At 39.9% G+C, this 14,196-nt stretch overlaps 1 protein-coding gene across 3 annotated transcripts in view; it reads left to right on the top strand.

Annotated features, from left to right (window-relative positions):
- The window catches only part of LOC112230380 (homeobox protein Meis1), a 67,318-nt gene that overhangs the window by 19,972 nt on the left and 33,150 nt on the right, over positions 1 to 14,196 (top strand). For 2 of the 3 annotated variants that reach the window (XM_024396653.2, XM_024396655.2), the window contains exons 1-2: positions 11,797 to 12,444; positions 13,835 to 14,055. In XM_024396653.2, coding sequence (XP_024252421.1) covers positions 12,433 to 12,444; positions 13,835 to 14,055 — 233 coding nt within the window. In that variant the 5' untranslated portion in view covers positions 11,797 to 12,432. Of the gene's footprint in view, positions 1 to 11,796; positions 12,445 to 13,834; positions 14,056 to 14,196 lie in introns of those variants that run through there. The other variant, XM_024396656.2, reaches the window with a different exon arrangement.

Below are 14,196 nucleotides of genomic sequence, written 5' to 3'. Positions count from 1 at the left end.
AATAAATAACAGTATGGGGATGAGGTAATTGGATGGGCTATTTACAGATGAGCTACGTACAGGTGCAGTGAGCTGTGAGCTGCTCTGACAGCTGGTGCTTAAAGCTAGTGAGGGAGATATGAGTCTCCAGCTTCAGTGATTTCTGCAGTTGGTTCCAGTCATTGGCAGCAGAGAACTGGAAGGAAAGGTGGCCGAAGAAGGAATTGGCTTTGGGGGTGACCAGTGAAATATACCTGCTGGAGCGCGTGCTACGGGTGGGTGCTGCTATGGTGACCAGTGAGCTGAGATAACATATGTTTTGTTATACACCACTTTGCTTTATATATTTCTGTAAATTAAATACAACCGTATTTAATGTGCATATACCAGCTATAGGAGGACAGTCTCATTGTAATGGCTGGAAAGGAATAAATGGAACGGTATCAAACACATGAAACATATGGAAACCACGTTTAATGACTCTGTTCCTTTTATTCCATTCCAGCCATTACCATGAGCCTGTCCTCCTTTCCCACCAGCAAATACCCTGTCCCATATCCCAATTTGTGCCACCCATAAGCAAGAAACCTACATGCCAAGTATAGACCATATATTGTGTTCCCTACAGGTTACAGAAAAGAGCAGAAGCTCTGAACTATCATTTCAAAATACAGAAAAGAGCAGAAGCTCTGAACTATCATTTCAAAATAGTTACAGTAAATAAGTCTTCAAAAACACTACAGTAATTACTATATATATATATATATAGATATATATAGTATATAGTGTGTGTGTATATATATATATATATATATATACACACACACACACACTTTTTTTTACTACAGTATTTATTTTCTATTACAAACCATGTGGTTCGAGCCATGAATGCTGATTGGATGAAAGCCAGGGTATATCAAACCGTATACCATGGGTATACCATTTAAAAAATAAAAATAAACTTTTTACTGGTCTAATTATGTTGGTAACCAGTTTATAATAGCAATAAGGCCCCTCAGGGTTTTGGGGTATATGGAAAATATACCACAGCTAAGGGCTGTATCCAGGCACTCCACATTGTGTAATGCTTTAGAACAGCCCTTAGTCATGGTATATTGGCCATATACCACACCTCCTCGGGCCTTATTGCATAAGTAAACTGTAAATACTACAGTGTACTGCAATCGTGTCCGCAACACTACAGTCAACACTACAGTAAAGTTAGCAAAAACACTACAGTGAAAACTATAGTATTTATATCATAGGTTACTATAGTATTTTCTCATGTGCACTCATAGATTTAAAAAATAATGGACTGCTGTGAGGAATATGTTGGAAACACTCTCCAGTCACGCTTGCACCAATCCAATGCTTTTAAATGTATGAGGGGGAGTGAACGAGTGCACGGGCAGAGATTCCAAAACAACCCAAAACAACCCCTAGCCCCTACACCCTAGGCACTCAAGGAAGTAAATCTGAGACGATTAGATAGACTTTGGCATTATGGTAATACATTTAGCATTTCCCGAGGTATATTAAACCAAATCAAACCATCTGAATAATTGACCCAAGTGCCCTACTCCCTTGTCACTATTGTCGATCTCAGAGGACTAGATGAATGGGAGCAATATGGCAAGTATGTGTGTGTGTGTGTGTGTGTGTGTGTATGCATGTATGTCTGTGTGTCTGTACAGTGCCTCCAGAAAGTATTGTCACCCCTTGACCGGGCTCTACGTTTTTTTTACTGGTTTGCGATTCACTGACGCTGCCTCTGGTTAAAGGGGAATAAAGCAGCCCAAGAGTTAACACATACAGGAACTTTATTTAAACACGCTGAGGAAGATGAACATGGGGATGACAGGTGGGAGAGGTAGTGGACTACTAGTGGTTCTGTCGAAGGAATTGAAAGGCAATGAATATGTTGTACATATGACCTCACAAGAGGGGTAATAACAGTCATTAAGGACTGTATAAATGACATATAATCCCTGAACATGTTTGCAGGTTACAAGATATACAGAGGTAGCATAGGGGGCGCGAGGACATGACGTGTCCCTGTCCTGACACCGGTGCTCAGGTTGGAGAGGCAATATAGTCACATTCGATGGTCACAGTCACACCTGGCAACGGTGCCAGGGCCGAAGAGACGACTTCTTGCCACTGTCCACCATGACTGTCCCATGTTCTCCACTGCAACCTGCTCCCCTGATAGGAGGAAGCTTGAGATCTGGTCTTCTGTTGTAGAATGTGAAAAATACTGTGTATTCTGCTCAAGTCGGGCAAAACGAGCTTCCTATAGTCATGACATATGCAGCGATGTCCACAACGCTGTAACTCCTGGTTGTAGAAGAACAATCCAGACATTGGGTTTCTGGGGTTGTGGCCCCATCTGGTGCTGAATGGTATCCCGTAGGTGGAGGAGAAGGGCCACAGGGTCCATGCTGCACCGTCAGCAGGCATTTTTTTATTTTACCTTTATTTTACTAGGCAAGTCAGTTAAGAACAAATTCTTATTTTCAATGACAGCCTAGGAACAGTGGGTTAACTGCCTGTTCAGGGGCAGAACGACAGATTTGTACCTTGTCAGCTCGGGGATTCGAACTTGCAACCTTTCGGTTACTAGTCCAACGCTCTAACCACTAGGCTACCCTGCCGCCCCATGGGGATCTCATAGGCTCCAGAGAGGGGGTATAATCCACATGGTAGCAATCCACTGGATAACCCGGGGCCATACTCCACTGGACCGCAGGTGGGCAGTGTGGAAAGTACCCTGTGTGGTCTCTGTGGGCCGCCGTGCTGTAGTGGTGTCAGCAAAGTCACAAATCCGGCGAGACAAAGGACCTTGAAAGAGAGTGACCCGGGTCTGTGTATTTAACTGGACTGTGACTGATGCCGCCCCGGTTAAAGGGGAATAAAGCAGCCCAAGAGTTAATACATATCGGAACTTTATTTAAACACGCTGAGGAAGATGAACATGGGGATGTACATGCAGATTAAAAGTGGGAGAAGTAGTGGAATAGCAGGGGTTCCGTAGAAGGAAATGAAAGTTAATGAATTTACTGTACATACGATCTCACAAGAGCAAAAATAGCAGGAATTAAGGACTGTATAAATGGCGGCAGGTAGACTAGTGGTTAGAGCGTTGGACTAGTAACCAAAAGGTTGCTCGATCAAATCCCCGAGCTGACAAGGTAAAAATCTGTTGTTCTGCCCCTGAACAAGGCAGTTCCTAGCACGTCATTGTAAATAAGAATTTGTTCTTAACTGACTTGCCTAGTTAAATAAAGGTTAAATAAATCAAAAAATGATATATATATATATATATATATATATATATAATCCCTGAACATGTTTACAGGTTACAAGATATACAGAGGCAGCATACATAATGCAACAACAACAAACTATTAAGAACAATATGTTACACAACTCAACCATCCCACCAGTCCAGAGATACAGTACGACTGAGTCCAGTTGTTGATGGGCAGAGACAGATGTTGCTCTCTGCCACTGTTTGATGGATACTGATAATATTGTGCTGCCCTGTCTCGTCAAGAGGATGGGCAGATGTCCGGCCCCCTAGTAACTTCCCTAGCAACCTATCAGGGCACAGGTCACACAGGTCAAGGAGAGTTTGGGAGCCAGGTTTATGGTACCACCTAGACTCTCAGGCTCGGGTCATGTGGGATGAAGAGTGGAGTCTTATTCTAAAATCAATGAAATAAAACAAATTCCTCATCAATCTACACCAAATACCATATAATAGCAAAGTGAAAACATTTTGATTTGGAAAGGCACACACTTGTTTATATACACAGTTGACAGTGCATGTCAGAGCAAAAACCAAGCCATGAGGTCGAAGGAATTGTCTGTAGAGGTCAGAGACAGGATTGTGTCGAGGCACAGATCTGGGGTAGGGTAACAATAAATGTCTGCAGCATTGAAGATCAGCCAGAACACATTGGCCTCCATCCTTCTTAAATGGAAGAAATTTGGAACCACCAAGACTCTTCCTAGAGCTGGCCGCCCGGCCAAACTGAGCAAACAGGGGAGAAGGGCCTTGATTTAGGGAGGTGACCAAGAACCCGATGGTAACTAACAGAGCTTGAGTTTCTCTGTGGAGATGGGAGAAAAGTCCAGAAGGACAACCATCTCTGCAACACTCCACCAATCAGGTCTTTATGGTAGAGTGGCCAGATGGAAGCCACTCCTCAGTAAAAGGCACATGACAGCCCTCTTGGTGTTTGCCAAAAAGGCACCTAAAGGACTCTCAGACCATGAGAAACAAGATTCTCTGGTCTGATGAAACCAAGATTGAACTCTTTGGTCTGAATGCCAAGCGTTGCGTCTGGATAAAACCTGGCACCATGCCTACGGTGAAGCATGGTGGTGGCAGCATCATGCTGTGGGGATTTTTTTCAGTGGCAGTGACTGGAAGACTAGTCAGGATCGACGGAAAGATGAACGGAGCAAAGTACAGAGAGATCATTGATGAAAACCTGCTCCATAGTGCTTAGGACCTCACTGGGGCATAGGGTCACCTTCCAACAGGACAACAACCCTAAGCACACAGCCAAGACAATGCAGGAATGGCTTTGGGCCAAGTCTCTGAATGTCTTTGAGTGACTCAGCCAGAGGTGCTTCAACAAAGTACTGAGTAAAGGATCTGAATATTTATGTAAATGTGATATTTCAGTTTTTTTGTATTTATTATTTGCTAAAATTTCTAAAAACCTGTTTTTGCTTTGTCATTATCGGATATTTTGTGTTGATTGACGAGGGGGGGAAAAACAATTTAATACATTTTAGAATAAGGAAAAATGTTGAAAAAGTCAAGGGGTCTGAATACTTTCCGAATGCACTGTAAAATCTGCTTGAAACTCTATGACAAGACCTGAAAATGGTTGTCTAGCAATGATCAACAAACAATTTGACAGAGCTTGAAAAGAACAATGGGCAAACGTTGCACAATCCAGGTATGGAAAGCTCTTAGAGACTTACCCAGAAACACTCGGCTTTAAAATCACTGCCAAAGGTGATTCTAACCTGTATTGACTCAGGGAGCTGAACACTATTCTAATCAAGATATACACTGAGTGCACAAAACATAAGGAACACCTTCCTAATATTTAGTTGCACCACCTTTGGTCCGTAGAACAGCCTCTACAAGGAGTCGAAAGCGTTCCACAGGGATGCTTGCCCATGTTGACTCCAATGCTTCCCACAGTTGTGCCAAGTTGGCTGGATGTCCTTTGGTTGGTGGGCCATTCCTGATACACACGGAAAACTGTTAAGCGTGAAAACCCCAGCAGCAACACTCAAACCAGTGCGCCTGACATCCACTACCATACCCTGTTCAAAAGCACTTAAATATTTTCTCTTGTCCATCCACCTTCCGAATGGCACACATACATATTCGGTGTCTCAATTGTCTCAATGCTTAAAATCCATCTTTAACCTGTCTCCTCCCCTTCATCTACACAGATTGAAGTGGATTTAACAGGTGATGAGGGATGATAGCTTTCACCTGGTCATTCTATGTCAAGGAATGAGCAGCTGTCCTTAATGTTTTGCTAACTCAGTGTTTTATTTTTTTCAAATGTTAGAATATTCTTCCACTTTGACATTACAGAGTATTTTGTGTAGATTGTTGGCACAGTGACAATTCAATTCTTTTTAATCCCACTTTGCAACACAACAAAATGTGGAAAAACTCATGGGGTGTGAATACTTTCTGAAGGCACTGTATGCATGGGTGTATTTGTCTGTGTGTACACGCGATGTTTCATAATAATATATGCACAAACTGTCCCCATTCAGGTTTATCCTCAGCAGAAGCCTTTTCCGGGTAGCCTATTCGTATCTTTACACATTTTTATGATTCTTTAAAAGTACGAGAATAGCTACCAAGTCAGCCCATGGGGGTAAAGAAACATTGTCCATTTGGCCCCTAAAACAGCAACAGCAAACGACAACAGGATGAATACCAGGCCTGCTCAGCTGTCCCTGTCAGGCCAAGGCCAGAGATAATTGTGGCTGTGACCTTTTTCTGTGGCCCTTAACTCACTCTTTTCACATTCCAGGGCAATCAGAATTGTCCCACGGCTTGTGTCCAAAATGGCACCCCTATTCCCTATGTAGTGCACTACTTTTGACCATAGGGATCTGGTAAAAGGTAGTGCACTACATAGACAATAGGGTGCCATTTGGAACGAATCCCCATGTTGTAATAATAACAACACTGCAAACTCACCCACCTTGTCACCAGAATATCCCAACTGTCATTATCCACCCCTTGGGGCTCATTTTTGGATGGAGGTGGGGGGTGGAGGATGTAAAGTCAAGGACATAAATAATACTGCATGAGTACAAGGCAAATTGTATCTGTCTGTGGATTGTGATTTATGTACATTTGAGGATTGTGTATTCTGATCATTTATGTACATGATTTTGGCACTTATCTGTCTCCATAAATGAATACTAGTGTGACATATTGCAGAATGAAACAGATACCATGTGTTGCTTGAGGACACCTGTATTGAGCTCTGATGATGCAGTTTTGTTCACAACTTTGGTCAGAGAACAGTCAATGTGAAAATCGTTCAGTTTAGGTCTTGACTGTCTATGTATGATGAAATAATATTTTTATTTGAAATGTTCAGAGACAAGAACAATACCTACCATTTGTTGAAATTATTATTTTGGACCAGAGATAGGATATGCTGTGGTAAAATGGAATTCATGCATGTATAAAATGCATAGCTCATAAAACAGGGACATTCTTACTGTAGTATGCTAACTATAGGAAGGAGGAATGTTTAACAGTTTTGATGGGTCCCCAAAAACACTTTACAAGTGGCTCTTATGCCATGTAAAAGCTTCTGTAGTTACACAGCAGCTGTACATGGTGAAAGCAAATACAGTTGAAGTCAGAAGTTTAAATACACTTAGGTTGGAGTCATTAAAACTCGTTTTTCCAACCACTCCGCAAATTTCTTGTTCACAAACTATAGTTTTGGCAAGTCGGTTAGGACATTTACTTTGTGCATGACACAAGTAATTTTTCCAACAATTGTTTACAGACAGATTATTTCACTTACAGTGAATTCTATCACAATTCCAGTGGGTCAGAAGTTGACATACACTAAGTTGACAGTGCCTTTAAAACAGCTTGGAAAATTCCAGAAAATGTCATGACTTTAGAAGCTTTTGATAGGCTAATTTACATCATTTGAGTCAATTGGACGTGTACCTGTGGATGTATTTCAAGGCTTACCTTCAAACACAGTGCCTATTTGCTTGACATCATAGGAAAAATCAAAAGAAATCAGCCAAGACCTCAGAAACATAAAATTGTAGACCTCCAAAAGTCTGGTTCATCCTTGGGAGAAATTTCCAAACTCCTGAAGATACCACGTTCATCTGTACAAACAATAGTACGTAAGTATAAACACCATGGGACCACGCAGCCGTCATACCGCTCAGGAAGGAGACACGTTCTGTCTCCTAGAGATGAGCGTACTTTGGTGCGAAAAGTGCAAATCAATCCCATAACAGCAAAGGACGTTGTGAAGATGCTGGAGGAAATAGGTGCAAAGTATCTATATCCACAGAAAAACGGGTCCTATATCGACATAACCTGAAAGACCGCTCAACAAGGAAGAAGCCACTGCTCCAAAACCGCCATAAAAAAACTAGACTACGGTTTGCAAACTGCACATGGTGTCACGTTCGTTATAATGAATGTCGGACCAAGGCGCAGCGTATGTTGAGTTCCACATAATATTTTAATAGTGAAACTTAGCAAAACAAACATACAAACAACAAACCGTGACTACAGAAATGCTACGGGCAATAATGGGAATCATACACAAACCCCATAGAAAATAAACCTAGAACCCCACATAGAAATAATAAACTAGACTAAAAACCCTAGACCTACTCTACCATAGAAAATACAGGCTTTCTATGATCAGGACGTGACACATGGGGACAAAGATCATACTTTTTGGAGAAATGTACTCTGGTCTAATGAAAAAAAAATAGAACTGTTTGGCCATAATGACCATCATTATGTTGGGAGGAAAATGGGGGATGCTTGCAAGCCGAAAAACACCATCCCAACTGTGAAGCACGGGGGTGGCAGCAGCATGTAGTGGGGGTGCTTTTGCTGCAGGAGGGAATGGTGCACTTCACAAAATAGATGGCATCATGAGGAGGAAAATGATGTGGATATATTGAAGCAACATCTCAAGACATCAGTCAGGAAGTTAAAGCATTGTTGCAAATGGGTCTTCCAAATGGACAATGACCCCAAGAATATTTCCAAAGTTGTGGCAAAATGGCTTAAGGACAACAAAGTCAAGGTATTGGAGTGGCCATCACAAAGCCCTGACCTCAATCCTATAGAAAAATCCTGTGTGGGCAGAGCTGAAAAAGCGTGTGCGAGCAAGGAGGTCTACAAACCTGACTCAGTTACACCAGCTCTGTCAGGAGGAATGGGCCAAAATTCATCCAACTTAGTGTGGGAAGCTTGTGGAAGGTTACCCGAAACATTTCAACCAAGTTAAACAATTTAAAGGCAATGGTACCAAATACTAATTGAGTGTATGTAAACTTCTGACCCACTGGGAATGTGATGAAAGAAAGAAAATCTGAAATAAATCATTCTCTCTACTATTATTTTGACATTTCACATTCTTAAAATAAAGTGGTGATCCTAACTGACCTAAGACAGAGAATTTGAACTAGGATTAAATGTCAGGAATTGTGAAAAACTGAGTTTAAATCTTTTTGGCTAAGGTGTATGTAAACTTCAGACTTTAACTGTATATAAAAAATTCTGTAATTGTTTTGAAAGGGAACTTTCCAAATTCTGTTTCAAATGTGAACTAGTGCAGTTACTATGCATACCATCACATCAAGATATTACAATTCCATAGTGGTGTAAAGTACTTATGTAAATGTACTTTTAACTACTTAAGTCGTTTTTCGAGGTATCTGTACTTTACTATTTATTTTTTTGACTACTTTTACTTTTACTTCACTACATTCCAAAAGAAAATGTGGTACTTTTTACTCCATACATTTTCCCTGACACCCAAAAGTACTCGTTACATTTTGAATGCTTAGCAGGACAAAAATTGACCAATTTACACAGTTGTCAAGAGAACATCCCTGGTCATCTCTACTGAGTGTTGGAGTGTGCCCCTGGCTATCCATACATTTTAAAAACATGAACAATTATGCCATTTGGTTTGCTTAATTTTACTAATTTGAAATTATTTATATTTTACTTTGGATACTTTAGTACATTTTTGCAATTACATTTAGTGTTGATACTTAAGTATATTTAAAACCAAATACTTTTAGACTTTTACTCAAGTAGTATATTACTGGGTGTCGTTCTCTTTTACTTGAGTCATTTCCTATTAAAGGTATCTTTACTTTTACTCAAGTATGACAATTGGGTACATTTTCCACCATTGCAATGTTGGCATAACTGTCTGTGGAACTCAGGTGTAACACCTGCATTTTGCTATACGTTTTGTCTGCATAAAATACGTTTCTATGAATTGAAATGTATATTTTCCGTCGCAAAGTGGCTACAACAACTCTATAACAAACCTATTACAATAAATGCCACAACTCAACACACATCTTAGTTGAACTTGCACTTGCCTAAGACTAGATGGCGCGAATGGTCCAGTAAACGACCAAACAAACTGATACCCAAACAGCATCAGTGAAAAACAGTGAGAAATTGTTAACTCATCTTTTGGTCACAGAAGATATTTCATGGTAGGTTACGCATTGCCTAAATCAGCTAGACCTGTGATGTAACAAATTGCTTAATTTGATAGTAACATTTTCTATAACATTATTAAGAATGGAGTAATTGTATAAGGGGAAGATACCAGTTCCTGTTAAATATTTATTCCCGTACTTACTTTCAGCTGTGAAAGGCTATTTCATAAACTACGTTTGCGTTTTCTGTGAAATGTAAGTTCATTTTGGCCTGTGTGTAAAAACGTTTGAATGGTTTTCAAAAGAAAATCTGGTCACTCAACAGAAAATTTGAGTTTATTCAACAAACATTTGATGAGCTATTCCGAGATATAGATTCTTAAACAAACGGTCAAATGCGGGCTACTGTAAATGATGTGAACTTACAATGTCTACAGCTATGTTTTTTTCTTGACCACAAGACAAATGTGGGTCTTCCAAATTAGATAATTCACGTTTTGGTTCGCCTAGACATGAAATTATATATATATATTGTATTTAACCTTTATTTAACTTTATTTAACTAGACATGAATAACCCTGCCGATTGTGGTCTGAGTAAATCTTATATCAAAACATGTTAGGAGTGTTAATAAAGGCTGTAAAAGTAGCCTACAGACACAGATAAACGTTAATTACCTTTCTTACACTTTTGGTTTAGGCTCCTTCAAGTCCTTCCATAACTTCCAGAGTTTAGTCTAAGATTGGCAGAAAAATACATGAATAATAGTACCTTCAAGAAATATATGTCATTATAAGGACATAATTGGATAGCTTCTTCATGCAACCAATTACAGAATAAATCAAAAGTTTGGTTTCAAAGCGGTTTTGCCTGCCTGTACGTCCTGCAGGCTATGCTTCACTTCATCAAATATATTTTGTAATCTGAAAATAGCTTTAATATCCTACCGCCGAGGTATCTAATTCATTTAAAATGAATGAGATATGTTCTTAACCTCACATATTCCAAGTATTTAAGAGGTTGATAAGATTCCATCTACTCATAGGTAAATCCTCGAGAGAGATAAGGCCAAATTAATTTTCTATGGACAAGGTAGCCAGTCTCTCTGGGTAAAGCTACCGTATTTTGAAGGCAACCACCGACCAGCCTCCCAGTTTGAATCTTGGCAAGGCTATGAGTCTTTGGATAACACGTTGGACAAACTCTATACGGCTTTCATGCCATATTTAAATCACTGCTCCTCCAATCTTCATTTAAAGTTGACCTGATAACATTAATACTCTGTTGGTTCCCTACGCAAACGTCAAAGGGTTTACAGACTACAACGTACAGTGAATAAAGACATTCTTCATTTTATGCACGGTCGGCGAGGGAACTTTAGTTATTGAACTTGATAGGCTGTAGTTCAGTGACTGTCTTTTGACACTTACAAGTACAGTCATCTATTTGCAAGCTCTCATTACACAATGCTGTCCATGTCCCCAAAGCACCAAACCATCAATGTTTGTATTGGAGAACAGAGGCCTGTGGCTTGATGTACGCTTAATTGCGCCCATTCTCTTCCCACTTCTACTGTCATATTGGACAGAAGGTCTGTCAATCAATTATGCGAAGTTGTTTCAAATTCTGACACACAACCTCCAATAAAATAAATGTTTTAGAGTGCTATTATAAACCTGAGAAAAAAAATAAGTGAATAGCTTATTTGTTAGACTACTTTTATTTTTTGGGGAAAATGGACAGCTGTTTCTATTCATGGTCAGTTATTTGCTTATTTATAGCCTATCTTTTGTTAATATTTATATGTATTCTTTAAATAACCTAAGGCGTGCTCGTTATTGCCACAGCAAAACTTCCAGTTGAGCACCAGATAATGCAACCCCTATCTGCGATTGAATATCTGCGATTGAATATCTGCTATTTTTACAGTTATCAAACGCCCCCACCTGGTTCTCCACTTGATGTGGCCCATTCCAATACGTGACCAGTTATGGCCACCACTACTTCCGGGTTTGCACAAATTGGTCAAAGCTACCCTCTCTGCGTTATGCGCCCTGCAACAACACACACACACGCGCGCGCATTTGGAGACCCAAGCACGGCATTCGCACTGCACATCGGGATCCACCAACACACCGACGGACAGTCGACGGCTCCTTTAAGAAAAACTAAGTAAGAAAATATCACCCCTCCTTCTTCAGATCTCCACTTGGATGGTATTGCATCAAAGAAAACCTTCACTGGAGTTGCAAGTGATCGAGGACACGATGGGGACTGTTTTTGAACATCTTTACATGAATATCTGAAGAATTCCAAGTGAGGGAAGAGCGCGACGAGTCATCATTAATTAAGCAACTTGACAACCTCGATATTGATTGACAGCTTGCTTGTTGAGCGAGACTAGAGTATCAATGTTTTTTTTTTATTCTGTAAGGGGCATTTTACACCAGTCTCAAGCGTGAAGTCGTAGCCGAGTGTCGCTTGTCTATGAACGGTCTACAGGAGAAAGAGAAGGAGCTCTGTACTGGATTGTGGTGTTTTTATCTACTGCTGGATTTATGCTGGCAGTCTAGCAACCATCCTCTCTGGAGAGACGAGCACAATATTTTTAATCTTGCATTTGGAGTTAGGTGTTTATTTTCCCTCAGCCCTGGCCTCGTAGAAGACGTTTAGAGTCCGATTGGAATCGGCGAGAGTGACAGGCCGATGGCGCAACGGGTGCGTATTGACAGAACTTTTAGCAATGGCAATAAAGCTACAATTGAGACGTGGCTTATTACTGTGCGCAATTCTCCATTTGTATGGCAAAACAAGCAGGCAGCTATGCAATAAGAGGTTGTTTCGGCCCTTTGGTAGAGCTATAAATTGTCAAATATACTTCTGCTACGTGCTAGCCTATACTATTCAGCATTTGAACGTGTGTGAGTAGAATAAACAATTGCATTTTCATATTGTCTAAAGAGCTATAGATTGCAGACTGAAACTTCATCGCATAATTCCATTTTTACTATTATGACATGTGTTTTGATATTCTGCATTTCATAAACGCAGCATCCGTCTTTTGGGGGGGGGGAGGGGCAGTGTTTAATGTTTAATGTTGGGGGGCCAGTGTTCAATTTAAAAGATTACAAAAAACATTATGTAGGTTTGGTAACAAGAACATGGACGACAAAATTCACAAATGTTTTGTGTGTATGCAATTTCAGTCTTTACGGATATGCGAATTATGTAAAGAATGTTCGCTTTGTGTTTAGTTTGTTGATATCTGTATTTTTCAACATTTCATCATATTTATACATTCTTATCTGATATATGACATACAAATAAATCAATTCAACATTTAGAATAACAAATATTTGATTACTTGAAAACGTTCTCGAAATATACTCGAAATAGTTTAGATAGGCCACGTATAGCCATGCATGAACAATTAGCCTATCTACAAATGCATCTGTCATTTTAAACGTTTCTTTAAGCTGTTCGTTTTGTCAAGATAAACAGAACAATATTTGATTTCTTTGAAATATCAGCAAGAATACAGACTGAAAAGTGTAGACATTTGTGATATTGTTTTGTCTAAGCAAGACCCTGTAGTTCTAATCGCCTGAAAGAATTACGCGTACCAAAACCGTTTGAAAGTTGTAGACACATAAAAGTGAACTTCTTTTTCACAACTTTTTAACATGTTAATGATTCAACACTAATCCACAAACAATGAACATTTTCCATTGATATTTAATTAGACGATCAACATAGGCTTTTATTGCCACTAATATTATTCCTACCACTAAACATACGATAGGCTACTATTAGCATCATGTACCTAACACATTAGCACTTATTTTATATACTAATTTAGAAGGCCTAGACTTAATTGCTATAATTAGTATAGACTGCCAACAACATAATTTAAGCTAATTTACCATTTTTGTTAATAGATTTTTCTTGTTATTAGTCTTTATAATTCGTTTTTATTGTCAGAATTATTACATTATTATATTTAGTTTAGCTATTATCAACACAGGCCTTCATTCAAAATCAGGAGAGGTAGCACAACAGTGTCATTGGTTATTCTTTTAGAATATTCTCTATCTTTCACTTTTGACAGTATGAAGACCTTCCCCACTATGGAATGGACGGAGTAGGGCTGCCCTCGACTATGTACGGGGACCCTCATGCAGCGCGCTCCATGCAGGCGGTTCATCTGAACCACGGGCCCCAGTTCCACTCGCACCAGTACCCGCACTCAACACACGCCAGTGCCATACCGCCCAGTATGGGCTCCTCCGTCAACGACGCTATAAAAAGAGACAAAGATGCCATTTACGGGTACGTTTATTTTACTGCCAACGTAAAGTATATAACCATTGGGGATATCAAGCACCACAAATGTGAGCGATGGAAGTTTAAGAGAGAGGGAGGCTTTGAGAAATTCTCGCTAATTATAACCTCTTCTGTGTTCGGGTCATT

The sequence above is a fragment of the Oncorhynchus tshawytscha genome, linkage group LG32 (genome assembly GCF_018296145.1).
Source record: "Oncorhynchus tshawytscha isolate Ot180627B linkage group LG32, Otsh_v2.0, whole genome shotgun sequence".
NCBI lineage: Eukaryota > Metazoa > Chordata > Actinopteri > Salmoniformes > Salmonidae > Oncorhynchus > Oncorhynchus tshawytscha.
This window is presented reverse-complemented; position numbering and strand designations above follow the sequence as displayed.